Genomic DNA, 26,114 nt, shown 5'->3' on the forward strand with positions numbered 1-26,114 from the left:
GGGGGGGCAGCGGGGCGGAGCGGGCGGGGCCGGGGCGGCGCCGGGCGAGAGGAGCACCGCGATGACCATCGGCGGCCCCCGCGGCCGGCACCCCCGCCTCCAGATGCCCTGTCTGCGCAAGGTGAGCCGCACGGGCACCGGCAGCCGCCCCGCGGGGACCGGGCACGGCTCCGGGACGGGCACCAGCGCGGCGGAAACGAGGCACCGCCAGCGTGGGGAGCGGGCACGGCGGGCACCCGCGTTGGGACTGTGGGGATCGGGCACAGCAGCGCGGGGTGGGGGTACCAGCGCACCGGGCACCGGCACCGTGTGGGTCGCGTACCGGGCGCTGGGACTGTGCAGACCGGGGCACCGGCACCGTGTGGGCCGGGGACGGGGCGCTGGGACCGTGGGGACCGGACACTGGCACTGCACTGGGTTACGAGGGCACCGGGGCCGCCGGCGGCGCGGGCATGGCCGGGGACCAGCACGGCTCAGCATACCCGGGACAGCGGGCACCGGGAGCCGCCCCCAGGGAATACCCGCGGGCAGCGCCCCGGAGCGGCGTGCTCTGCTCGGGCTGGAGTGCTGCCAGAGCCCGGCAGAGCTCACTCCCCAAAACCGGGGTTCCCGGGGCCAGGGATGCCCCGAGGAGAAGTGTCTGCAGCTCCAGCACCGCACGCCCGCCCGGCTGTTGGGAGCCTCGGTCAGGCTGTGGCATGCCAGGCTGTCCCCGGGCTGGGCACAAGGTGCCCTGGGGCGTTGCTCAGTTCCAGGCTGTGCCCAGGCTGGGCACTGGGTGCCCCAGTCGGGTTCCGGGGACCTGGGCTGTGTCCAGGTCACAGCGTGCCCGGGGTCACCGTGGGGGGAGCCCGGCTGTGCCCAGGCCCGGAGCCGCCGTCGCGGGGCTGAGCACAGCGGTTCTTTGCCCGGCAGATGGAGCGGATGATCGTCAGCATGCAGGACCCCGACATGGGCATCAAGATGAGGAACCAGCGCTTGCTCATCACCGTCATTCCCCACGCCATGACAGGTGTGTCCCCGCCATGGGTCCCCGCGAGGAGCGTGGGGAAGGCGCGTGGGAGCTCCCCGGGTGTCCCCAGCCCTGCAGCAGCGGCCACCGCCGGCCCCGCGCCCTCCTCTCCCCGCACCCCGTGCTCAGCGCTGCAGCTGGGATCAATTATGCATCGGCTGCGCGGGGCGGGCGCTTGCACGTCCTTGGCAGGGCCCCCGTCACCCTGCGTGACCCCTGGCACTGCCAGGCTGTGCCAGACACTCCAGTGGAGAATCCCCCCACATCCAGTCTGGGGAACCCCTCTGCCCCCCACTAACGCAGCCTCCGTCCCTAGGGAACGACATCGTGGAGTGGCTCATCCAGAAGTACGGCATCTCCGAGGAGGGTGAGTGCCCTGGCACAGGCAGCTGGCACCGGGGGGCGGCTGGGGCTGCCGAGCCTCCACGCAGCCCCCAATCCCGTTCCGCAGAGTCGCTGCACCTCGGCAACCTCATCGTGAAGCACGGCTACATCTACCCGCTGAGAGACCCGCGCAGCCTGGTGCTGCGGGCCGATGAGTCGCCCTACCGCTTCCAGGTACCGCCGCACCGGGCACGGCACGCCCAAAGGCCGGGCTGCCCGGCCGGGCACCGTGGCACCCCAGGGCAGCTCCTCAGCCTCTTCCTCCCCCACAGACCCCCTATTTCTGGACCAGCACCAAGTGGCCGGCCACGGAGCTGGACTACGGTAGGTGCCGCCGGCACCGGCAGGGGCTGCGACCCCTCCAGCCCCCTGAGCGCCGCCGCCTCCCTTGCAGCCATTTACCTGGCCAAGAAGAACATCCGCAAGCAGGGCGACCTGATCGAGCACGAGAAGGTGAGCGGTGCCCTCCGCACAGCCGCGATGCCCTGGGGCAGTCTCGGCTCAGCCAGGAGCGCTCCCGCGGCCGGGGACACCGGCTGTCCCCGCGCCGGAGCCGGGCAAGGGGACAGGGGCCGCACCGCGCCCACCTGTCGCCCCCCAGGACAACTACAACCTCCTGCACAAGCGGATCAACCACACGTGGGACTTCGTGGTGATGCAGGCACGGGAGCAGCTCCGGTGAGTGCGGGCACGGCCGGCACCGCTGCGCCCGGGGAGCGGCCGGGATGGATGGAGCACCCCTGGGTGCCGGGCCCGCAGGGTGCCAGCACCTCCCCGCTGCCTCTGCATGGCCAGGGCAGCCAAGCAGCGGCGCAAGGGCGACCGCATCGTCATCGACTGCCAGGAACAGGCGTACTGGCTCGTCAACCGGCCCCCGGTGAGCGCGGGCGGCGGGGTCGGGCTGGCGGTGCAGCCCTGGCACCACTCACGGCCCCGGCCTGAGCAGTAGGGCTGAGGGGTGCAGGGGGTCCCCCCAGCCCCCAGCATGATGCTGTCCTTGCAGCCAGGAGCCCCTAACGTGCTGGAGCAGGGCCCCGAGCGCAGGAACTGCCACACCACCCGTGTCCAGCTGGTGAGTGGGGCTGTCCAGGCACCCCTGGGGCAGCCAGCGGGCACAGGGCACGCCCAGTGCCTGTGCCGGGCTGAAGAGCTGCCCCGGTGGGTGCCCACCCATTCACCCCAGGCTGTGCCCACATTTTGGGGTGAGGGGTTAGCCCCAGTTCTGCTAACATCCGTGTGTCCCACACCCCGAGCAAGGAGGGTCCCTGTGTTTGTCCTTGCACCCAGCACCCCTCTGTGCCAGCACCTCTGATCCCTGCAGGGCAGCTGTGCTGCACCCTGGGGTGCCAGCAGCAGCCACCAAGCCCTTCCTTGTGCTGTGACCCCACTAATGCTGCCCCAGCACCCCCAGGCTGTCCTCACTAACCACCCACTTTCTCTTCTCTGCGCCGTGCTGTGTCCTCTGCCCACGTAAGTGTTACTGACCTAGGGCTGGTGTCACACTGGGGGGTGGAGGGGGACGCCAGGGTTCATTCCATGGGCTGAGCTGGCTGAGCCAGGAGGGCTGGGGGAATGAGGCCAGAGGCCACAGGTGTGGGATGCAGGGTCCCAGGGTGGGGACTGGGTGCCTGGATTGTGCAGGGTGGTGGTGGCAGGACAATGTCCCGGCCCCACCGTGCCCTCACCCAGCCCTGTGCGTCTCTTGCAGACCAAGAACATGGATTACTACAAGCGAGAGGTGAGTGGGGCGAGGGTGGGGGCAGCTCCTGGGGGGCACGAGCTGCCAGGCACCCCAACATCTCCCCTGCGCCTGGCCCCAGATCGAGTACTGCAGGAAGGCCATGGCCAGGACCAGGGTGAAGTCCTCCATCTGCCTTGAGGGGTGAGTGCCAGCAGCTGCCCCAGGCACGGCTGGGTCCCTCAGTGTGACAGGGGCACCCACATCCCAGCAGCTGGTGCTGACACCCCAGCCCTCAGCAGGGAGTGGAGCTGAGGCTCTGCACAGCTCGGGCACATCCCCACCTCATCCCCATCATGGCCCCGTGGTGGCTGGGGCTGGTGGCCCTGGTCTCCTCCAGCCACCGCTCCTGGCAGGTACATCAAGTTCAACGAGCAGTATGTGCCCCACGACCCCATCATGTCCGGCTGCCTGCCCAGCAACCCCTGGATCACGGATGACACCACGTACTGGGCCATGAATGCCCCCACGTAAGCGCCCCAGCCCCAGGAGCCCCAGAGCCCCAGTCTGCAGGACAGGCTGGTGGGGGCTGTGGGGTCATGCAGGCTGCCATGGGCTGCCAGCCCCAATGCTACTGTCACCCACAGAGTGACAACTCCCACAAAGCTGCGCGTGGAGCGCTGGGGCTTCAACTTCAGTGAGCTCATCAACGACCCCCTGGGCCGGACACAGCTCCTGGAATTCCTCAAGAAGGAGTTCAGTGGTGAGGGGGCCCAGCTCCAGCCCAGAAACACCTCTGTCTAGGCAGCCCAGACCCTGACCCAACACCACCAAACCCACCATGTCCCAGTAGTGCCTAATCCACTGCCCAGTCCCAACACCATGAAACCAACCCATTACCATGTCCTGCCATTCCTCAGCCCAACACCACGTCCCAGTACCTCCCAGCTAATCTGCCCCAGTTTCCCTGGTTCCACTGCCCCAGCTGCCTCTGTCCCATGGGGGCACATGCCCACCACGGTGGCCTTTGGGGGTTGCCCACGAGGGGTGCCCAGTGCTGTGTCCCCATTCCCAGCACTGTGTCCCCCTCCCCAGCTGAGAACCTGAGCTTCTGGGAGGCATGTGAGGAGCTGCGCTACGGGGAGCAGTCCCGCATCGCCGAGATCGTGGACTCCATCTACCAGTGGGTGCCAGGGGCTCTGCAGGGAAGGCTGGGGGCGGTCAGGCCATCACGGGGCTCTGCCCCGGCCGGGGCCGGGCTCACCGCCCTCCGTGGCTCCCCAGGCAGTTCCTGGCTCCCGGGGCCACGCGCTGGGTGAACATCGACAGCAAGACCATGGAGCGGACCCTGGAGGGCATCAAGACGCCCCATCGCTACGTGATGGACGATGCCCAGATGCACATCTACATGCTGATGAAGAAGGTGGGTGAGGGCGGGGCTGGGCAGTGCGGGGCTGGACAGTGCAGAGCTGGGCAGTGCAGGGCTGGGCAGAGCTGGGCAGTGCAGGGCTGGGCATTGTAGTGCAGGGCTGGGCAGAGCTGGGCAGTGCAGAGTTGGGCAGTGCAGAGCTGGGCAGTGCGGGGCTGGGCAGTGCGGGGCTGGGCAGGATCCTGACGTCCCTGCTCGCCCAGGACTCCTACCCACGCTTCCTCAAGTCGGACCTCTACAAGAACCTCCTGGCCGAGGCCATCATTCCCCCGGAGACCAAGAAGCGGTGAGGGCAGGGGCCGTGCCCTGGGGCCACCAGGGGAGGTCCCCGGCGGTCCTGACCCCGTTCTGCCCGCAGGGTCTTCCCCTTCATGCGCAAACAGCGGCACTCCAGCCCCAGCCCGGCGCTGCTGCTGCCGGCGGGCGATGCCGAGGAGAGGAGCAGGAGCCCTTCCACCGCGCCCGTCCCCGAGGAGGAGAGCTGAGAGCCGGCAGCGCCCCGGCCCAGCACGCCCAGCCCCGCCGCAGGACCCTGCCGGCAGTAGCACTGAAGGAGAGAAGCCATAACCCCCCCAGGCCCCCCGAGCCAGGCTGGCCCCGCCGCAGCCCCGCTCACGTCCCCACACCCTCCTCTCCCCCGGGGAAGCCGCACCCAGCCGGCCTGGTGCGGGGTCACCCCTCCTGCCGCCCCCCGCCCGGGCACCACGCAGTAAAACCCCTCGGGAAACACCGCTGGCTGCCGTGCTTTGTGGGGAGCGGGGCAGGGTGGGATGGGCAGGGTGGGATGGGCACAGGGCGCTGCCCGCTTGTCCAGGCTGGATTGTGAGCTGCACTCTGGGCTGGAAGGGACATCCTCCCACGCCTGCAGCAGCCAGCAGCGGGGCAGAGCCGGGAGGGGACCAGCCGTGTGCCCATGGCACAGCCAGCACCCACGGATCCACTTGCTGCGAGGGCAGTGCCAGCCTGGCACGGCTGAGAGCACCCAGGCCTTACTGGTGTGCCACCCACACCCTGGGAGGGACAAAAGGGCCTCTGGAATGGGGCTGCCCTGTGGCTGGCAGAGGCACCAGGAGCAGGGCTGGCAGCTGAGCCACTCTCCTGTCCATGGACTGTTAATCTGAGCACGGCAGGATTATTCCCTTCCCGGGAGCACAGCCCCAGCTGCAGAGGATTATCGCTGTGGTTACATAAAGGAGAGGGGGGCTGATGCCCAGCAGTGCTCAGCCCTGGAGCCCAGCCTGCTCCACACGTCCCCACACGGCAGAGCTGGGCACAGCTCCAGCCCCAAATGGACAAAGGGGTGCCACGCTGTATCCCGGCTAACGAACACCAGGGATGCTGGGCACGGCGTCCTGCCCTGCCGCAGAGCCTGGCACAGAGCACGGGGCATTCTGAGCTCCGTGCTGGGCAGGCAGAGCCCCCCGGGGCAGGGGAAGCTGCTGGAGGCTCTGTCCCAGGAGGGAGCCTGGGCCTGGTGCTGGCAGCCAGGGGCAGTGACAGATGGCCCCGCGCTGCAGAGACAGCGCCCGCCACGCGTCTCCCTCCAGCTTGATCCAAATCCAAACCCCAGCATGAGATTTTAGTGCTGATGGACTGCAGAGGGAATCTGGGGTGTAAAACCAGGTCACAGAGCCCAGGTGGGGGGCAGGGATGGGCTGGCCCAGCCTCGTTATCTAACTCCAGCCTCTCTCCACGCGCTGCCTTTTCCTGGTCCATGACCTGCCTGCAGCAGGCAGCACCTCAGCCATCAAGGCATCACCAGCACTCCTGGATCCCTCCCAAGGAGGGGGGTTCTGCCTCGGGGAGGTCACTCAAAGGGCTGTCAAAAAATCCCAAAGTCTTGTGTAACCTGCAACATCAAAGCAGGGCACCATTTACAAACAATGCAAAAGAGGATTTATTGAAACCATTCTGGTTAGAGCAAGTCCTGTACGGCACAATTTGCAATAAGTTAAAGAACCAAACCAAAGAGACTCTGTTAAAAACCACACTAACACAGAACACAGTGATATAGCCATTGCCACCCAGCTGAGTTATTGAATCAAGGCACAAAGTCATTCATCAAATACTGCAAAAGAACAATTACACAGGAAACAAGCTGGAAACAGACTGGTTTTGTTAAGAAGGTGCTGGTTTGGCACTGATGCGTTTAATTGAGCTGCCACGGCGAAATCTGCGTTTCCAAACTGTCCAGAAATATTACTGGACAACTTAAAGCCAGGAAAGCTCCTCAAAGCTGAAAATCCAGCTCTCCTCAAGGAACATTCAGTGTGCCTGTGGGAAGGTCAGGTCTGGGTAGGGATCTGAGGAGGGAGAATATGATGAGAACACACCCAGGCATTCCCCTTGCTCCCAGGCAGGGGAATCTCAGCAGGAAACAATCCACACCCAGCACTCAGGCTGGGCTCCAGTGCAAGCCTGGGGTGCCCTGCCCTGTGCCCTGCCCCAGCTGGCTGAAGGGCAGCCTCAATCCAGCCCTCTTATGGCTGCAACACTGGCACAGAGACCTGGGGGCTGTCAGGCCTAAGGTGCTGAGCACAGAGGAAACCCAAGCTGGGGGACACAGCTGGGGAACCTCCCTGCACTCCTGGGCTCCCTCAGAAAACAGCTGGGCAGAGAGGCAGAGGGCAAACCCATCATTTTGAGGGTGCTTTGAAGGTTGTGGAGCACTCTGCAGAGAGCAGCCCTGGCTTCCAGCACAGCTGGACAGCCCAGGAGTGGCTCCCTTGCCTGCCAGGGACAGGGGAGACAGGGCAGCCTTCAGGCGCTGCCCAGGATATGGGACAGGGGAGACAGGGCAGCCTTCAGGCAGCCCCTGGGCAGCTGGAAGCAGGAGGTGCCCAGGCAGCCCAGCTCCCTGCTGTCAGCCTGGAGGGCTGGGGCTCTGCTGGGAGCTGGTGACAGCAGCAGCCCAGGGCACATTGGGGCTCAGCAGTGGCTGGAGGGAGGAGCTGGTGCCTGATGCTGCACAGGCCCATCCTACAGTGTTTCTACACATCCCCCAGTGTCAGACTCAGTAAGGGAGGGAGGCACTGGGCAACCACCCTCCAGCACTGCTGAGCTTGAGAGAGATTATTTTTAGGCCTAGTTTTTATTTTCAGGACTGAGTAGCTGGTTCTAACTGTTTCCAAGGCTCTGCACCTTGTCTCTAGAGCCTGCACTGGCACCCATCAGGACAGGGCAGAGCAAACACCTCAGGGTGCTGCATGGATCTCCAGGAGAAACATGTCACCTTCACACAGCAACCTGTCCCAGCCCCTTGGGACACCAGGCTGGGCAGAGAGCTCCAGGATCCTCACCCAGCATCACTTCAATTCCAAGGGCAGGGAGGCAGCACAGGGCTCCTGCCACCTCCTGGCAGCAGGGACAGTGCTTGGAGAAGGCTCCTCAGCAGCTGCAAGGCTGAAGGAGGAGGGTGCTGGCACTGCCACTTGGGTACAGGGCTTCCTAGAGCAGCAATCCCAGCTCCCAGAAAAGGTTCAAGTGCAATTCTACTCAAGCCAGATCCTCTGGTTCCTTAAACCTGGAGAGGTTTAAGGTGGTGGTACCTCCAGGGACCAGCCAGGCTGGCCTCAGGGTGGATCTCTCACCACCTATAAGCAGGCTGAGGGAAGGCAGGGACATTGATGCATCCATCAGGTGGGAGACCAGCTCCCTCTCAGTGCCACCAACACTGCACAGCCTGGCTGGGAAGGAAGCAGCAGAGGACACAGACACAGGCAGGCTGGCGACTGCAGAGTAGGACACATGGGGCTGTTCTTGGGAGCAGAGGCCATTTGCTAAGTAGAATGACACTTTAACCCGTGCTTTGCTGGCCCAAGTGACACCACACACCCACCACCAGCATGGCCCAAATCCAGGAGAGGATAATTGCAAATCAACTTGCAGCCAAGCACCTCTCCCCAGCCAGGAGAGCTGACTCAGAAAGGAACTCTAACATCACACAGCAAACTCCACTTCCCAGACATCCAACTCCACTTCTCAGCCATCCCAGAAGTCATCAATTCTGGCACCTCAGCAAGCACATGTTTTCCTCCAGACACACTCCTGAGTCAGCACAGTTCTGTGGGCACAGAGGGATGGAGGGGAAAGCCCTCCTCCCTGAGCTGATGACACTTCAGTGGTGGCCAAGCACTGAAGTCCCATCGGCTCTGAGGACGGACACTTGGCAGCTGCCCCCACAGCCTGGGTGTCCCTAGACACTGGGGGTGCTTCCCTGCCAGCCACACTTTGGTTTGTGGATCAAGAAAGGCAGCTTCCCGTGGGAATGCAGGCTCTGGGCTTGTTGAGAGCAGGGCTGCAGAGCAGGGGCAGCCTCCCCCCGTTCCCCGTCCAGCTCAGTCTCGGCTCTGGAATCGCATCCTGTAGAGGCGGTCCCGGATGTGCTGCTCCTCCTCCCCGGGCGTGCGGCGCAGCCAGATCACCCTGCTCACTGCCACATCCTCCTTCAGCTTCCTCTTCATCAGGGACACGGGGCCTGGCCCCTCGCCGGGCTGGGGGCCCCGCAGCAGCAGGTAGCAGGCGTGACGGCTCCGCTCGAACAGCGCCGCTGCAACACGGAGCAGGGTGCAGCCTCAGCCCGTGTGCCTGGGCTGCCACCAGCAGCACCTGGGCTGCCACCACCACAGGGGCCAGGAGGGACCAGTGTCCTCCTGCCCTGGGCTGCAAGGGGCTCACTCACCAGTGAACGCAATGATCTGGTCCGTGCTGTTGCGGAGCTCCAACAGGACATTCGTGTAGGAAGGATGGAAGAGGTACAGCTTCTGGAGAGGAGCTCTGGGTCTCTGCAACCAACAGGACACTATGAGGACACAGACTCACACGTTATCCCAGAGACAACAGCAGCACCAGGCTCAGCTATTGCTCACACTGGACAGGATACACCCAGCCAGCCACTCTGTGTCAGCCTGACCAATGCCATTAGGACAAGTGCTGGGATTTTGTTCACTGCTCTCCTTCCCACCCCAAGCTTCCTGCAGATAGCTGGCCTGTGTGCAGCAGGCAGGAGACAGATTTTTGCCTCAGGGCTGGCAGAGCAAGCAAGGAAAGCAGAGGAAGTTCAGCTGGTGCTTCAGCAGCCTCTGAGACACAAACTGTCACCAGTGCTGCCTGTCACTGCCCCGAGGACTCTGCAAGCAGCTGAGCTGTGCACCGAGGCTGCCTGGGGCACAGAGGATATTCACATGGCCACAGAGATCACTGCATGCAATGCTGCCATGGGAAGCTCTCAGAAAAACAGCAGCAACTCCAGAGATGCCAGGCCAGAAGCCTCCCACCTCACCTACAGTGCCACACCAAGGCAGGGCAGTGACTTTGCTCACAGAGCCACCGGTTTAATTTTCTCTACATAACCAAGCTGAGGATGACAAAAGCTGCCAGTGCCACCAGCACCTGCAGGGACACGGAGCCCACAGCCAGGGCATGAGGCTGCAGTGTCAGTGGCACAGACAGATGGGAATATCAACACTGAGACAAGGGGATAACTCCACCCAGCTCTGGCCAAAAGCCTGGAGAAGGGCAGCCCCCAGCAGCAGCACTCACTGTCTCATTGCCTGGCTCCTGGAAGTCTCCCCACATGAGGAAGGCAGAGCGGTGATCCGCAGTGGGAAGTGTGGCTGGGCCAGGGCTGCCTGCTCCCGAGTTCAGCTTCAGCTCCCACTGGACTGCTCCAGATTCACTCTCAACAATCACAACCTAGCAGGGAAGAAAGAAAAGGAACTCACGACAAAGGCAGCTCACAAGCCATGAGAGGGAAGTCAGGTCAGCTGTCTCTCCTCACACTGTCTATGGGAAAAAGTATGTGACACATGGGAAGATGAGGAAATATTTGAAACAGAGCATCACAGAGATGTGAGACCTGGGGTTGGCCATGTTAGAGTAAAATCACAAGTTTTACAGCTACTTCAAGGGATTCAAAGTTCTGTCATTGAAGCCTCTTGCTGAGAAGAGAATTAAAGTGCCTGAGCTGGCTTCAATAACCTGTTGAAAGAGATCCTTTCACAGCTTAAAGCTTCCTAAAATCAGCCAGAGGGAACACATCCCACCAACTGTCCTTGGCTCAATTCCTGCTTGAGTTGTGACATACAGAGAAATGGGAAGTTAAAAGGAAGACATTTCAAACCTTCTTGCTATTGGGTCCAATCTCACTCTCCAGGACAATACCATGGGCATCAGGTTTGTAGTACCCGAGCAGCGGCTCACTGAGGGAGAGAAAGAGCAGGGACAGATCTGAACCCACCCTGATGGCTGGGCACAGTTTGCTTTCCCAGTTGCCTCTATCCTCCCACACCTGCCCTGGTAAGAGATTTGACTGCATAAAATTGTGTTGGCCTGATACCACCCCAACCCTGAGCCCAGCCACATCACAGCAGGCACAAAATGAGGCAGCAAAGCTCTGAGCTCCTCCATCCTGAAGCAGCTCCCAGCATTTGAGGGGACACAACACAATAAGCAAGATCAAGATATGACCCAGGCAAAAAAAAAAGAATTGCATCTGCCAGGACATTGCTGTTGCTGGGAACCTGGAAAGGCCACACCTGGCCCACAGTGAGAACACTACCTCAAAACACGGGACACATTGAGGGTCCACACGGCGTGCAGATCTTTTGTGTTGATCAGTGTAGCCACCTCTGAGTCCACAACCAAGATGTTGTCCCGTGAGTGCCCAGGAACTGTTGCCAGGTAGTGAATGTTTTCAAATCTGAAGGACAGAGAAATGATTAAGCTTTTTAGGCCATGGATGGTTTTACTGTGAGGTTTGGAGTTTTTTCCCCTGCACAGTAAATCCAAATAAGAAACCTCAACGTGTTTTCTCTGCTTTTCTGTGAATCCCTGATGAAGCCATTACCACCAACCCTTGTCCTGAACTTTGGATGTGCTCCTAGTCCAAAAACCACATAGCCAGGAGAGAACAAAGTCCCACCAATCCTGACAGGAACACCAGCCCTCCCTCTCCACCAGCCTCCAAGACATAACCTCACACCTGAGAAGGGGTAAGAGGTGTGTGGCACGGTCAATGTGCTTCTCCCAGTGAGAATCCGGCTGGAAGTTGGGAAGCTTAACTTCCTCCCCAACTACTGTTCTGCACAGATCTTCCAGGGAATATGCATAGAGAGACTTCTCTGTGGAAAAATAAAAATAAAATTTAAAAAAAGGCAAGAATGAGAGAGATAAGTTATCCTGCCCTTGCTCTGAACTCTATGATTTTCCAGATCTGTCAGATCAACTATATTTTTAGGGTTTGCATCATAGAGTTGTAGTGGTATTTTGAGACTCAAGCCTGCTATTGAATGCTTTTAACATTTTATCTGTTCATAATCCAAGTGTTCCACAGTAATCATTTGCTATAAATGACTGCCTAATCCTTTCATGCTTGACATTTGTTAAATAAAATCACTACAGTACATAACAAACTGCAGTTTAAGCAGAAGCCCCCCCTTCTCTTCACTCTGAACAGTTCTCTGACGAGGTGAAAGCTCCACACAGCTTGTAAGAATGCAAAACATGCTCTCAGATGATGTTTACTACCCCTGATCTCAGCTACAATCACTCTTTCAGACTGAATTCCCAAGCAGAGCTGTACCTGTGTAGAAAAGGAAGTAGGAGGAGGAGGAGTGCAGCTGCAGCCTGACGTAGCGCGCGATGCCATCCACCCTCAGGCTGCCCGTGGAGCCAATCTGCTGGCCAGTCTTTCCTGAATGGATGAGGACCTTCACCTGCACAGGGAAGGGATTACAGGCAACAACCAACAAGGTTAAAGCTGGTACCAAACTGCAACTGAATGGGAGCAGCACAGGCTTGGATGGGAAGTCTCTCCCTGGTTTTGGAGGAGTGGGCATGAGTTTGGTGACACCTCTGCCCTGAATTCTTCTGGAAGTTTGAAAACCACTTCCAGCACAGCCACCTGCTCTGAGAATTTGCTACGCCTGTCACCCACCCTCCTTACAGACTGGGACTGTGGAACAGCAGCCCCAGCTCTGTAAGGACAGCAAAGATCCATGCAAGCCTAAGATGGAGATGAGCTAATGTCAGCAACAATGCAGCATATGGACATGGGAGACTTGGCTTCACAGGGCAGCTCTGCTAAATGTTTTAAGTGCTCTAATCTACCCCTCCTTCGGCTCATGTGAGCCCAAGAAGATAAAAGAGCTGATAGGTTTCTTTCTATTCTTTGTGCAGGGTAACAAAATCCACTAAAATCATTTCACACAGGAGAATAAAGGTTAAAGTCAGGATCAGATTTAAATGTCTGAGCAACAGTCAGAGTCTAGGGAGTGCAATGGACTGTAGGGGCAAGTGAAACATCTGACCAGGAGAAGCACCATCCATCAGAGATGCTGAGTCAGGCAGGAACCCTTCCCTCTACCTTGAGAGGGAGGGACTGGAAAGCAAAGGAAATTCAAAGCAAATCTGGAGAGTCTGGCAGGTGAAAAAGGGAGAATGAGAACACAGGTGAAGAGGGAGAACAATACATCCACCAGCTACTCCCAGCCTCCTGCACTGGGAGGAGACACACACCAGTTCTGGTAGACCAGCTGCACCTTTACTGTCCAGTGGCTGCCCTGGGACAGTGACAGCCAGGGGTATTTACACAGAGAGTGAGAAACACAACATCTTCCTCGCTGCACTGCCAATCCCTCTGTGTTGCCACAGGAGATGGATCCCAAAACCCATCACATTTTCTGGGATGTGTTTGTGCTGAAGCTTGCAGCAGTAGGGGTCAATGGGACTCTCTGGAAATGCTGCCATCTAACCCCCTGCACACTGACCCTTCCACAGACTGCTCACAGCTCTCTCCTTTCAGCTGCAGCCCTTGACAGCAGCAAAGCTCCTCTACTTGAGTGCTGAATCTCCCTTCTGACCAGCCCCTTCCAAGCTGCAGAGCTCCACCCCAGCTCCTGCATTTGCGTGATTCTCAAAAGAGAACATACTTTTCCTTAAGTTGGGAAAGTGCTTGCCAAATCCAGAGGGAGGAAGGGATTTCATACCAAGATAGCAAGAGAGCTAAAATGGAAAACAGATCAAAAGGCAGTCTTGCAGAACAGAGGCTACATTCAAACTTTTCTTGGCCGTCTAAGATTAAAAAAAAACAAAAGTCTTGAGATAACTGGGATAGCAAAAGCAAGGAGAAAAGAAAACAGAGAGAACTGTAGGAGGTGGAGAAGACAGAATTTCTGATGACTGTGGCAACAACAATGCCTTGGACAGAAAAACCCTATTTTCTTATGGAGGACATTGGCCAAGAAGAACAATGGCACCTGGCTTGTACCAGCCATAGGGTGGCCAGCAGGGCCAAGGAAGTGTTTGTGCCCTTGTACTGGGCACTGGTGAGGCCACACCCCGACTGCTGTGCCCAGTTCTGGGCCCCTCAGGTCCAAAAGGACACTGAGGTGCTGCAGCAGGTCCAGGGAAGGGAACAGAGCAGGGGGTCTGGAGCACATGTCCTGTGAGGTGGAACTGAGGGAGCTGTGGGGGGCTCAGCCTGGAGAAAAGGAGACTCAGTGGGGACCTTCTCACTCTCCATAACTCCCTGACAGGAGGGGGCAGCCAGGTGGGAGTCAGGCTCTGCTCCCAGGGAACAGGGACAGGACAAAAGGGAATGGCCTCAAGCTGTGACAGGAGATGTTCAGGTTGGAGACCAGGAGGAATTTCTTCCCAGAAAGGGTTGTTAAACATTGGAAGAGGCAGCCCAGTGAGGTGGTGGAGTCACCATTGTGGGAGGTGTCCCAGGAGAGCCTGGATGTGGCACTCAGGGCTCTGGGCTGGTGACAAGGCAGGGATCAGCCACAGGTTGGACTCGATGTTCTCAGAGGTCTTTTCCAACCTTAATGACTCCACGGCTCTGGAATGAGGACCTGGGGTTCCCACTGCTCCTATCAGAGCCAGAGGGAGCTGTAACTTGTGTGCTTTGAACAGGACAGACTGGGCATGCAGACAGTGCTGTGCCACTCCATCATGGAGGAAGATATTTTAGCAGAAAAACTGCTCCAGCTACATGACTTTCCCCCTCTCAGAAATGGCAGAAGCTATACTTGGAGGGAGATAACACCACCAGCAGCTGTTCCACTAAATGAACTCAGATCAGAATTAACCACACAGTGACACTGGGAAGAGCAGTGCAAAGCAGACCACAGGCAGAGAGAGGGAAGGGATCAGAAAAGGGCAGTGCTGGTACAAAAGCACTGACTGTCAGCTGTGCTTTGATCTAAGAGCCAAAGCTGTCCAAGTTTGTTCACTTCCACTTCTCTAAGCAGAGAAGCAGAAAACTGCAAGCTCATCTTGCCCCAGCTCACTCCCCAGGCAGCACAGGAACATGCAGTGAGGAGAGCACACTGAAAAGGGGGAGGGATTACTGCCCAGCTCTTTGATTTACTTCATTTTTTTAAACCATAAAACACTTGTGCTGATTTGGGAGTACATCTCTGGAGGGTGGGAAGGAGCCCACCACAAACCCACAGAAACCAGAGGCCTCTGGACACTTCCTCTGGGACTACAAGGTGGAAATAAACAGCATTCCTGCCATCCTCTGTAGCAGCCACTGGGCTTATCAGAGCTTCAGGATGACATACCTGGCCTTCTTTAGTAATAAAGATTATCAGGTCCTGAACTCCATCATCATCCACATCTGGAATCACTGATAAAGGAGTCAGCACAGTATAATTAGCTCCAAAGTCACGGGATTGCCTCCACAGAACTTCCCCTGGAACACAGTGGGAAACAGTCATTAGAAGGCATCTTAGGTTGAAAGGTTATTAATGCTCCTGTTCCAGCCCATCAGCACCACAAAGCAGCCACATTTATGCTGATCATGGAGTTCTTCCTTGCTTTTCTGCATTCCCAATGAATCCCAGTATCCACAGTTTCATCTTACATTGGGAAGCAATCCTAGCTGCCTGCAGGAATGCACCCAAACACCCTGGCACAAAGAACAGCTTGCTTCCCTTGTGCCTTTGGTGAACAAGCTTCCCAGCATGTTCATGGCATGGAGAAGCCTTTGCTGTGGTCTAAATCCCTGCTGCTGTGCACTTAAATCTGCACAGACATTTTGAGACCATAAAGCAGCTGAATTCTGACCAGCGCTGCTGCAGCTCCTGCCAGAACCTTCTTTGCTGCACCTTGCCTCCTGCAGATGTTGCTGCAGATGTTTCCCCACTGACATGACTAGCCACAGCTCAGGCCACATCCCACCTCTCCTTTGTTTGAAGAACACACACACCCCAAACTTATTTGTAAACTGAGGTAACAAAGCTCTGGTTGTTAGAAAGAAAACAGGGGGTGGCTGGTGTGGGCTTCTCTTCAACAGCTCCAGGCCAGTTGAGTGGCTCCATCCATCCACTGCCATGGCTGTGGGCCACTTTGTGGAATTTGCAGTGGAATCTGGCAAGGAGGACACTGCTGGGGGATTTTCTTTCTGATGAACACTTCAGTGTCTGATTAGGTGCTCCCAGAGCAAATGTTTACCCTCCCCTTTACCCAGCATCACACACAGCAATTATCATTTCAGGAATGCAAAGTAATCATCTGTTCTTTGTCAGGAAGGCAGCTGGACTGAAAGCCAAGGAATTACGACTTGATGCCGTCTGCAATAATTTAAGGCAGGCTGTATTTCTAGTAGAATTGCTTCAAAGCTTTTACTGCAAAGCTGAAAAAACCACTTGGATTTGTTACTATGACAACAGATGTGAAGTGAAGAGAGCAGATTTCCTAGTTTCCTTACAAAATCATGAGAAGGCAAAGAATTTTGCCCTCGAAGAAAATAAGCAAGCAGAGGAAGAAGAGAAGTTTTAAATTACCACATTCTAGCTTCAGGACTGTCCAAAGGTAAAGAGTAAGACCAGGCTAATGAAATTCACTTGTCAGTGAATTTCTAGGCTCTAATTTTCCAGGCTCTAATCTTTGGTGGTTAGACAGCTGACAGAGTTTGGGAGAAAATATCTTATTCTCTTAAAAGAACAGTCTGAGTAAGAAAAACAGGTGACACTGAGCTGGATTCAACACCAAGCACTTGAGAAGTTTTCCATGCTCTAACCCAGCCCAGGGAGAGCACAGAAACCAGCTCTGCCCTGCTCCCTCAGCAGGAGATGGGACTGTCATGTCTGACATCTGCAGTGCCACGGCGCTTCCTCAGAGCCCGGGGTCACAGCGACAGGAGCCAAGATGGAAATCAGGCAAGTGCCCAGACTGCAAATCTAACCTGGGTGAAAGGTTGGATTTTTATGGTCTGGAAGGAATAATGAAATCAGAACTCAGAAGACTGAGCTCAGCTCTCACTTCAAGCAGACGCAGAGGACACAGAAACTTTTCTCCCTGTCAGATGTTCTCCAGGTTGGAGTTCTGGTTTATTTATTTAGTGATTTCTCAGAAGCAGTTCCACCATCTGATCATCATGGTGCCCTTTCTGCTCAATCCCTCAGGAGACCAGAACCACCCACAGGGCTCACTGTTGAGGCTGCTGGAGGATCAGATGAAGAGAGAAGGTGTAACAAAACTCTTACTCCTGTCCTCTCTCTTGAGACTCTGCCTCAGGCTAAGGCAGAGATGGAATAATGCACAGCTACAAAGACTTTTGCTTTGACCTGGAACAGTTAATCTTAAGCTCCTGTGTGTCCCAGTTTGCTGGTAAGATAAACATGCAGGAATGTTAGATGTCCCACACAAACAGAAGCATGCACTCCTACACTTCCCTTCCTGCCCACTCTGGTCACTCCTTGTGGCAATGAAGAAAGCAGGACTTAACACAACTTCAACGGATAAAAAAACCACTAAGTTTATCAGCATTTGAAGATCAAAACCACATCAGACACAGTCAGATGATAATCTGCCTATCTCTCCTTCAATCTTCCTACAGGCAGGGGCTAGACAGCCTGAGAGCCCTGGAATCTCACCAAATCCTCCACCATGATGAATCATTAACAGCTAAAGATTGTGCTGGCTACTGTTTTTAGCACACTGTGATGTAAGTTAGACTTTGCCTCTTTGAATACATTTAGCCTATTTAAATACATTTTATTCTGCTCTGCCCTGCTAACCCCCAGTCAGCTAAGCTCAGAAACCATTTTTAACCTACTTAATAGCAAAAAGGCATTAAATACATAAACTCCTGGGTTATTCACTTTTCTGTCTGATGCATTTTTTCCTCTCTTGCTTTGAAGTTATCTATGGAATGTTTTCTTCACTGTATTGCTGTGACCTGTAGCTTAGCCTGGCTCCTTCTCTCCACACTTGCCTTTATGGCTGTCTTTAGTTACAAGCCTTTGGCTCCACAGCCAACTTTCTACACTTTGACCTGAAAGTAACTACTTCATTAATGGTCTAAAATTAACCTGTGCTAAAGCCTGCACATGAGGGAAATGGTGATAAGAGGTCTCTGCTGGTACAGAAACTTTCTAGCTCTGTGTGTATCTGCACTTCCATCTATACATTAGAAATTAAAAGCTACACCTGATTTTCCTCAGATTCCTTAGAGCTGTACCTCTTGCTATTTCTTTTTTCAAGTTTTTGGAAAACAGGGTGTGAGGGGTTTAATACCAGATACAAAGGATGGGATCCTAGGAAGAACATATATTGCTTAGACCTTTGAAATAGTGACCTCCAAAATGGAAATGTATTTTAGGCCTCACCAGCAAGGAGGGTTCAAGGTGCAGCAGATGATCACTGTTCCTAAAGTAGTACAGGCACTCCTTACCCCCACCCACGTTAGGCAAGATGATGATGATGAATTTCTCCACCTCTAAGTTTAGAAAGGAAGAAACCTTTCCAGAGGAACTAGGCAGAATCGTAGACTACTGAAACAGACTGGCAAGCACTTATCCCAAGTGCTCTCCTTGACAACTTTAAAATCATGAATGCCTGGAACTCCCACTCCCCCTGCCACAGCAGGCACTCCTGGCATGCACACACAATAACTGGGGAACGTTGCAGGTGCAGGTTTGTGTCTAACCCTGGGGAGTATCAAGTAACACAGCCAGTGACTGCTCCTCCTGCTTCAAAAGCTGTTGGAACGTGGTCTTATGAAACAGTGGCTGGCACAAACCCCCACCAAACCTTTGGAACAGCGAGGCTGAGAGCACGCGCTCCTCCACGCCCAGCAAGCAGCCCTGGCAAGGCTTCCCAGATAACAAACACCCCGTGCCATTGTTCATGTACCAGCCAGTCACGTCAGGCTGACGTCCCCCCTGGGGGCCACCAGGTGAGGAAAGCAAGTGGCCTGTGTGGCAGCAGGGCTCTGCAGGCACTCACCTGTGCTCAGGCTGATGGCTCTAAGGGACAGGGGCTTCTCCACCACCAGGCAGCCCGGGGCTGCAGCCGTGCCCAGCTGCTGGATGCCACACTGCAGCCCCTGCACGTCCTCTGCAGCAGGGCTCTCCCAGAGCACGCTGCCATTCGTGCCAGACACCGCGGCGAGGAAGGCACAGGGAGACGGCAGCCCTGGGGACGAGAGGGATCAGAGGGAGCTGCCCCTGCAGCCACCTTGGCTGCCCAGCAGCACCCAGGAGCTGGCACTCGCCCAGCTCCTCTCCCCATCCAATTTTCTCTCCCAGTCACTAACTGGCACTGGAAGAGAAAGGACAGCCCTCACTAGAAGGTGTTTTTGGGTCAGGTACCTTCATCCAGACAGGACATGTTGAATTTGTTGCTGCCGTTGCTGGATTTGAAAGCAAAGAGCACATCTTGTACTTTGTCTTCGTTCATGTCTTCTATAGCAAGGAATGGGTAGGGCTCTGAAAGAGAACACAAGCCAGGCTCTGGTGAGGATTTCCTTAGCCCACAGCAGAGAAAGCTGGAGCAAAACACAAATTCCTAGAGACCTACTCACTGCCTCCATCCTGGACAGTGTAACATCAGGACAAATTGCCTTTTATATTAAAAAAGTCACATACACAAGTACCAAGGACAGGAAGTTAGTGCCAAACAATTTTTTCAATTTGCTGTTCCCCAGAGGATGTCTTTTTTAAGAGGCAAGCAGCCAGAATTTGAACTATGCTGAACAAAGAACAACTGTGATCTTGGAGTGGGGCTGCTATTCTCAAAGTATAAAGAAGCCCCACCCAAGCCCCACAAAACCCAGATACTCCATCTTCCTATCAGCTGAAAGCAGTTTTCCTGAGCTCAGAGTAGCAGCACCTGGGGTGTCTGCAGCACCACACGCAGCTCAGCCCCTGCTGTGAGCACTATCTCTGCATTTACAGCACATCCAGCACAACCTACTGCACACAAGATTAAGAAAAGCTCTCCCAGAAGCGACTGGGGAGCAGGACCCAGCCTGAAGAGCCAACTAAAACACCAGAATAAAAATAGCTATAATAACTACAGAGCAATTTATTTAAAAAACAAGATGGAATTATTCTTCTTCCCTTCCTGTTGGCCATGGGGAAAAGGGAGAAAGTCAAAGTGACAGAGATAAAAATGCCTAATTGCCTCCAACCTCAGCTCGAACTCCAAAGGAACATTTTAAAGAGAAAGCATCAACAGAGGTTTCTTCCCAGATACCCTTTCTCTCTTTTTTTAAATTTTTTTTGGGATTGAGGCCAGCCTGCTACCTTGTTACCACTTCAGAGCAGCCTCTAATTTCTGCACTAAATCCTGTAAACACCTCCTGGAAGGCCACTCCAATTATGATGGGCCATTGCTTATCCAGGTCAGGTACTCACAGCTCTGGCTCCCAAGGGCTGCATCCCTGCAGGTCTGGCTGTGCTTAGGTAGAGCCCCACAACCCAAATCCGTGGCACAGAAAGGAAAAGGACTCTTGCTAAGTATTTGTTCTGCTGCAGCAAGCTCACCTGCATTGTTGTAGTACTGGAACCATGTTCTTTCTGAAACTGGCCTCTCTGGGCAGGGAATGATAAAGGAGAAAGCAAAGACAATGATCAGGCAGAGGAACAGGGAGATGAAGAAGGCAGCAGTGCGCCACCGGGACAGCCGGGACAGCCCCGAGGACTTGATAATCCTCCTCTCCACGTAGTGCTCATGGTTCTCCTGAGCTTTCACATCCTCAGTCTTCAGAGGGTGGATCTCAGCTTCTGAGTCCTTGTTATCCATCACAGCTCATTCATCAGTATTCAGACACCCTTCTCCCCCTTCACCTACAACAATGGAAAAAGAAGTTAAAGTACATTTTGAAATATATTTTAAAACCAGCAATTAAAATGTTCTGCTACTACCTGATATTCACACTGGAAACATTTAATGAGAGGTGAGCAAACCAGTGTATTGTCACAGAGCTGGATACAACACACTGCTGGTGCTGGAGGTCTCCCACACAGAGTTCATGGAATGCAGGAACAGCACTAATTCTTCCCCAGAGGAGCAAATCAGCTCTGCCAGAGCTGGACAGAGAAGGCTACAGACCCCACGCAGAAAGGACTGACTGGTCTGCAGGTCTCCCTCAAGAAAAACACCCCAAAAGCTCCTTTTGTTGCAAAGACTTGTTGCCACCTCCTGTGCATGTCAGCCTGGCTCCCAGCTGGAGAGGTGAAAGGAAACACTTGTGACCTTTATATCCCAACATAAGGCTGCTCTCCACTGTAAATGTGCACTTGAGCTTCCCCAGGAGAGGGAAACAAACACCAGAGTATTCTGTATAGGAGCAAAACAAAGCTCTTCAACACCTGCTGACATGAGAAACCACTGGGTAAGTTCAGCAACCCACCCCTGCAAAAGGCAGGCTGCAGAAGGCAGCCCTGCAGAAGAAGGAGTGATGACTTCCCTCCCCAGAGAAAGAACAAGGCAGGAGCTGAGACTAAAATCAGGCAAATCTGATTTCATCAGAGTGGAAGAGTTAACAACTGCTGTTTTAGCTTCTCCTGCTATAAATCATGACCTTGGGCTACAACTACAATAAACAGAGGGGTTCTGGGCTAATTTGCTACAAAAAGAGCCCTAGTCAGTTAGAGGAGCCTCTAAGTCATTACCCACAACAACAGTAAAAATCCATGTTTTACACAGATTCTCTGATAGTGCTTCTTTAAAAAAATCCCACAAGGGAAGAAATAAAGAATAACACATTCCAGTAGGTTTGGAAAAAGCTGCTTGACAGTGTTATGAAAAGTTATATCAGAGTAAATACCCATGACAACCACGCCAATTTTCCATGACTCTGCCCCAGCAGTCACGTGTTTGGGTTGTCCACTGCAGCCATTTACTTCCCCAGCAGAAAAGAGCTTAAAGTCAGCACCAACACAGTGCACAGCATGGGATTTCAACTCCTGCAGCAACAGGGCTCACTGTGTCTCACGTTTCTACCCAAGCTCATTTACAGGTTCTGTGAAACACAAGATGAGTCACCCTGGGGAGGCTCAGCTCTTCAAGCAGCTGTGGCTCCCCAGGCTGTCCCTGTCCCACTGCAGAGGCCTCTTCTCTTCTGGGCACAAATCACAGGGGGACAGATCCACAGCAAGGCAACCCTGAGGCACAGAATCAGCAGGTCAGCCTGGCACTGCCAACCCTTAAACCTCAGAGCCTGCTGCACTTAAAAGCACTCACTCCCACCTGAGCACTCTGGCATTTGTTCTACATCAAGTACAGGATGTCACTCCAGATAATTTAATTCCACCTGCACAATACCATGCAAATGAATCAATAATGCAGAAGTTGCATCTTATTCCAAAGATCTTACTCCAAGGATTTTATCTGTCCTTCTTATCAGCCTACCAGCCACACCAGGGACACCCACACGAGCCTGGCTGTTCCCAGACCAACAGCAGGCACCTGATGGGTAGGAAGGCTCCAGATGGAAAGGGGAACAACAGATCAAGTGGTGCTTTCAGCCTCTGCCCTGAGCTGAGCATTGCTTTTAGTGCACCAGGCCTTGAGCAGGTTCAAGGTACAAGGATCCAGGCTCAGGCTGAGCAAATGATTTACTGGCATGGGGCAGCCACGGCCACAGCGATGGGGACAGTGGCAGGAGGGAGTTATGGGACCTCCCCTGTGCTGGGCCAGCTGGCTCGTGTGTCCCTGCAGCGCCCATCTCCAGCAGCATGGAGAGGGGACCCTTCTCAAAACCAGCCCCCACAGCATGGGCTGCAACAGGGCTCCAGCACAATCCCACAGCCTCCCCAGCAGAGCCTCCACAGCCCCCAGTATGGAGCTGGGAAAGATCCAGGTATGGAGCAGGAAAGATCCAGGGCATACCAGCACCCGTGAGACTTCCCAAAAGGAACCAAGCCCGGGTTTCTCCCCTCTCTGTCCAAAAGGGACACCACCTAACACAGCACTGATGGCATATTTTTATGACTCACTATAAATCTCAGCACTGTCATCTAGACTGGGATGAGAACACTAAAAAAGTAGTAATTATCCTGACAACCCCAGTAATTCCCCTCTTTTCTGCAGCGATGACCCCACGGAGCCACCGAGCACAAAGAGCCCTCAATGCCTTTAAAGCAATTCTCTCTCTTTTCTTTCAGGGTTTGAATAATGCCCTTTGCACCCCTGCCAGAGCAGAGGCGGTGCCAGAATGAGGACCACGAAGGTCAATGGCCAAGACTCAAACAATGCAGGAAATCCCAGTGCTGGCTGCTGCCAGAGTACAAGCTGGCAGCATGTGCAATGCCCTGAGCTCCACAACAAAGAGGGCTGGTAATCAGTTTAATTGAAGACAAGCAGAAAATGATAGTGTGCATCTGAGATGGTTTTACTGTCCTCTAGCAGCTGACATCTCGTCTCCTGCTGGAAGAGGACACAAAATAACTCATCTGGGAAGTTCAATGCATCCAGGCACCTTTCAGGGGAGCAGCAGTGACAGGATTCTGTGTTGCTGCAGTGTGACACACACTACCTGCAGTACATCTGGGGACAGGAGAAAACATGGCAGAAAAACCTTGTAGAATTAGAAATAATTAGAAATCACATGTGACAAACCCAAACTGAACCCACACAGGCCACAGAGTGTGGCAGCACAGCCAGGATCTGCATCTCAGACTCAGCTTTAAAGCTTGCTTCCCCCAGCCATGGGATGAGCTGGGAGCAGTCCCCAGCCCAAGGAGAGGGGGAACAAACACCCCTTCCTGTACCACAGCAACAACAGGGACAGGACAAACACAGCTGTACTCACCTTCACTCTCCTGTTTCTTGAAGCCACAGTGCAGATTTACAGATCTGATCTGCCTCAAAGCAGCAACTCTTGCACAGCTAAACCCAGGGGACAAACCATCAGCAGCAGCCAGACAGAACTGCTGACAAGCACAGAAAGCCACAGACAGTCAGGTGGATGAAGGCTGGTGACAGAAACCATTTAAGGATCCGTGCACTGGAAAGGTTTAACTCATTTTCCACTCATAAAACACCAGAGCACAGCATCTGGAATGTCACCAGGCACCAGCTCTTGCCAGAAAATTTTTAGCAATATACTGTAACTTAGATTTGATGTTCAACACATTTTTATCTTCCACAGAATGATGAAATCAGGTTCTGACTGGACATTTTAGGACCTCGAACACAGCATTTGGCTGGTTTGGTTCTGTTTGGTTGGTTAGTTCAAGCATCTCAGAGGTTTCCTTCCTGTCAGCCAGAAATTGTTGAAGCCCCAAGCTGCAATCAATAAAGACAAACCAGCCAGGTTTTGCTCTGAATAAGATGCAACATTCCCATCACAGCTATTTTCCTTGAGCAGACTGTTGGGTTTTGATCCCAGGCACACTGTGACACTGCAGCAAACTCACCTGCTGTGACATTCAGTCTTGGGTCATTTGTTCCTTTTTCTGCAGTCCCACTTACATCAGGCCAAGAAGAAATAACATGTAAGATTTCCCAAAATGAGCTCTGCTCTCCCAGAGACACTCAGGCTGCATGCTGCACTCAAGCTTATCATTTTGCTGGGTCATCTGCAGCTCACAGCTCCTTCCTGACACCAGGTCACAGCCAGGGCTGGCTGGGGACACTGACCCGAGGAGACATCCCTGTCTGACAGGGCACCTCTGCTCCTGGCACGGCCCTGAGGCCTTTCTGAGGACACAGCCTGTAATCCAAACCCCACCAGCCAGACTGGAGTGGCCCTGGCACAGGGTGCCCAGAGAATCTGTGGCTGCCCCATCCCTGGGAGTGGACAAGGCTGGGCTGGACAGGGCTTGGAGCAGCCTGGAGGGCTGTCCCTGCCCATGGCACTGGGTGGAATGAGATGAGCCTTAAAATCCCTTCCAAATCAAACCATTCTGGGATTCTCCTGCTGGAGCTGTCCTCAGGTTCTTCTGAAATGACATTTAACCCTCCAGTGCAGACAGAGTGTGCCACAGAGCACTCACAGCAACGGAATTAGAAACTCCTCCAGAGCAATGTGATACATCTGTCATTTGTAGGAGAAAACTCTTATCCAGGGCAGTTTTCACTACAGACAGGAGTTCAAATACAGAAACTCAAACTGTTCAGAGAAGAGCAAAACAAAACCCAGAATTATTTCCATGAGAGAAATGGGAAGATCAAAACTCTAAGATGAAGAACAGCATTAAAGCTGCGCGGAACTGATTACAGGTCAGGCCAGTAATAACAACTGTGCTGAAGAAACACCAGCCATTTATCATCCCTGGGCTCACAAGCTCCACGGCAGCCAAGCCACTCCTCCCAGCAACTGTTGCAGATCCCTTGTGCCAGCTCCAAGGGCAGCTGTCAGCAGGGAGCCTGGAGCCCCCAAACCACAGACAGCCCCACCTCAGCCACAGGACTCCCCTCCTGCCTCAGAAGCACAGCGACATCCCTCAGTGCCACAGACTGAGCACACAAGGGACTCTGCAGAGATCTCTGTGCATGAAAACCCCCTGGAAAAGGCTGTGGTCATTTCTTGCGGGTTTATTCAGAAAAGTACCTTTTTTAGGTGGGGCACTCACTCTACAAGTCAGAATTCCATGGTGCCTCCTGCACAGCCTGGAGAGATTTATGGCAGTGAGAAAGGAGTGTTCAAAGGCCGGGCTGAATGGGACTTGGAGCAGCCTGGTAGAAGGTACCCCTGCCCATGGGGCAAGACAATCTTTATGGTCCTTCTAACCAAAACCATTCCATGATTCTATGGAACAAGGGCCCTCCTCCAGATGCTGCTGCCCTTCACAGCCACCTTCAAGAGAAAACACTTTTCCCCCCCCAGAAATGGAATTTTTCTTTCTGTCACTCACAGGCACACAGAGCAAAGCTCCCTCATCACACATCCATCCCTGGGGACCCCTGAGCTCCACAGGCAGCCCAATCCTGCCCAGTCCCTCCCGGCAGGACGGGCTGCCCCTCTCTCCCCCAGCTGTTACACAAGACATTCCTGCCTTACAAAATAAGGAGAGAAGGCTGGAAATGAGGCTGGAGTTGAACATATTGCAGTGTTTTCGTTTCGGCAAGCAGCCCTGCAATTCCCGGCTGCAAACAGGCGTGTGGGCTCGGAGGGGAGGAGGAGCAGGGCTCTAACCCTGCCAGGAGAGCTCTGCACGGGCGAGGGGCTGGCCCTGGCCCAGCACAGCCCCGCAGTCGCCAGCCCGGCACAGGGCAGCTCGGAGCACAGGGGGCAGCCCGGGCTTGGGAAAAAGGGTGAAATCCTCTCCCAGGCTCCTGGCTGCGGTGTGCGGACAGCTCTGGAGCGGCCCAAGGCGGGCAAACCCCGCGGGGCCGGCAGGGAAGGCCGCGGGCTCGCACCGGCCCCG

The 26,114-nt window shown here is 55.0% G+C and overlaps 2 protein-coding genes across 4 annotated transcripts; one reads left to right on the forward strand and one right to left on the reverse strand.

The window, feature by feature from the left end:
- The first annotated feature begins 26 nt into the window (after nucleotides 1-26).
- Nucleotides 27-5,193, forward strand: RGS11 (regulator of G protein signaling 11). Of its 2 annotated transcripts, none has more exons than XM_039732220.1 (17): nucleotides 27-121; nucleotides 916-1,012; nucleotides 1,329-1,379; nucleotides 1,464-1,570; nucleotides 1,669-1,720; nucleotides 1,791-1,849; nucleotides 1,998-2,074; nucleotides 2,192-2,273; nucleotides 2,400-2,468; nucleotides 3,105-3,134; nucleotides 3,217-3,278; nucleotides 3,491-3,604; nucleotides 3,722-3,837; nucleotides 4,170-4,257; nucleotides 4,359-4,497; nucleotides 4,707-4,789; nucleotides 4,862-5,193. In XM_039732220.1, the coding sequence occupies exons 1-17, from the start codon at nucleotides 62-64 to the stop codon at nucleotides 4,986-4,988; spliced, it is 1,413 nt and encodes a 470-aa protein (XP_039588154.1). In that variant the 5' UTR covers nucleotides 27-61; the 3' UTR covers nucleotides 4,989-5,193. The 2 variants fall into 2 exon arrangements, with proteins under 2 accessions (XP_039588154.1, XP_039588155.1); XM_039732221.1 differs by having other exon boundaries at nucleotides 3,111-3,134.
- A 1,183-nt stretch (nucleotides 5,194-6,376) lies between these two features.
- FAM234A (family with sequence similarity 234 member A) lies at nucleotides 6,377-26,108 on the reverse strand. Of its 2 annotated transcripts, none has more exons than XM_039732046.1 (12): nucleotides 23,555-26,108; nucleotides 20,283-20,585; nucleotides 19,107-19,223; nucleotides 18,742-18,930; nucleotides 15,072-15,202; nucleotides 12,086-12,218; nucleotides 11,486-11,624; nucleotides 11,063-11,203; nucleotides 10,625-10,703; nucleotides 10,045-10,197; nucleotides 9,185-9,287; nucleotides 6,377-9,052 (listed from the first exon to the last, which is right to left on the reverse strand). In XM_039732046.1, the coding sequence occupies exons 2-12, from the start codon at nucleotides 20,539-20,541 to the stop codon at nucleotides 8,841-8,843; spliced, it is 1,656 nt and encodes a 551-aa protein (XP_039587980.1). In that variant the 5' UTR covers nucleotides 20,542-20,585; nucleotides 23,555-26,108; the 3' UTR covers nucleotides 6,377-8,840. The 2 variants fall into 2 exon arrangements, with proteins under 2 accessions (XP_039587980.1, XP_039587981.1); XM_039732047.1 differs by lacking the exon at nucleotides 23,555-26,108 and adding an exon at nucleotides 20,664-22,057.
- Nucleotides 26,109-26,114: the final 6 nt, after the last annotated feature.

The sequence above is a fragment of the Passer montanus genome, unplaced genomic scaffold, assembly GCF_014805655.1.
Source record: "Passer montanus isolate IOZ18808 unplaced genomic scaffold, ASM1480565v1 scaffold8, whole genome shotgun sequence".
NCBI classification, from domain to species: Eukaryota; Metazoa; Chordata; class Aves; order Passeriformes; family Passeridae; genus Passer; species Passer montanus.

Excerpts from the sequence above, each read along its gene's own strand:
- RGS11 (XM_039732220.1), top strand. The coding sequence starts at position 62 with ATGACCATCGGCGGCCCCCGCGGCCGGCACCCCCGCCTCCAGATGCCC. Across the intron at positions 1,380-1,463 it reads GTACGGCATCTCCGAGGAGG|AGTCGCTGCACCTCGGCAAC; the intron begins GTGAGTGCCCTG and ends CCCGTTCCGCAG. Across the intron at positions 4,790-4,861 it reads CCCCCGGAGACCAAGAAGCG|GGTCTTCCCCTTCATGCGCA; the intron begins GTGAGGGCAGGG and ends TTCTGCCCGCAG.
- FAM234A (XM_039732046.1), bottom strand. The coding sequence starts at position 20,541 with ATGGATAACAAGGACTCAGAAGCTGAGATCCACCCTCTGAAGACTGAG. Across the intron at positions 19,224-20,282 it reads CCAGTACTACAACAATGCAG|AGCCCTACCCATTCCTTGCT; the intron begins GTGAGCTTGCTG and ends GTTCTCTTTCAG. Across the intron at positions 11,204-11,485 it reads CACCTCTTACCCCTTCTCAG|ATTTGAAAACATTCACTACC; the intron begins GTGTGAGGTTAT and ends TCTGTCCTTCAG.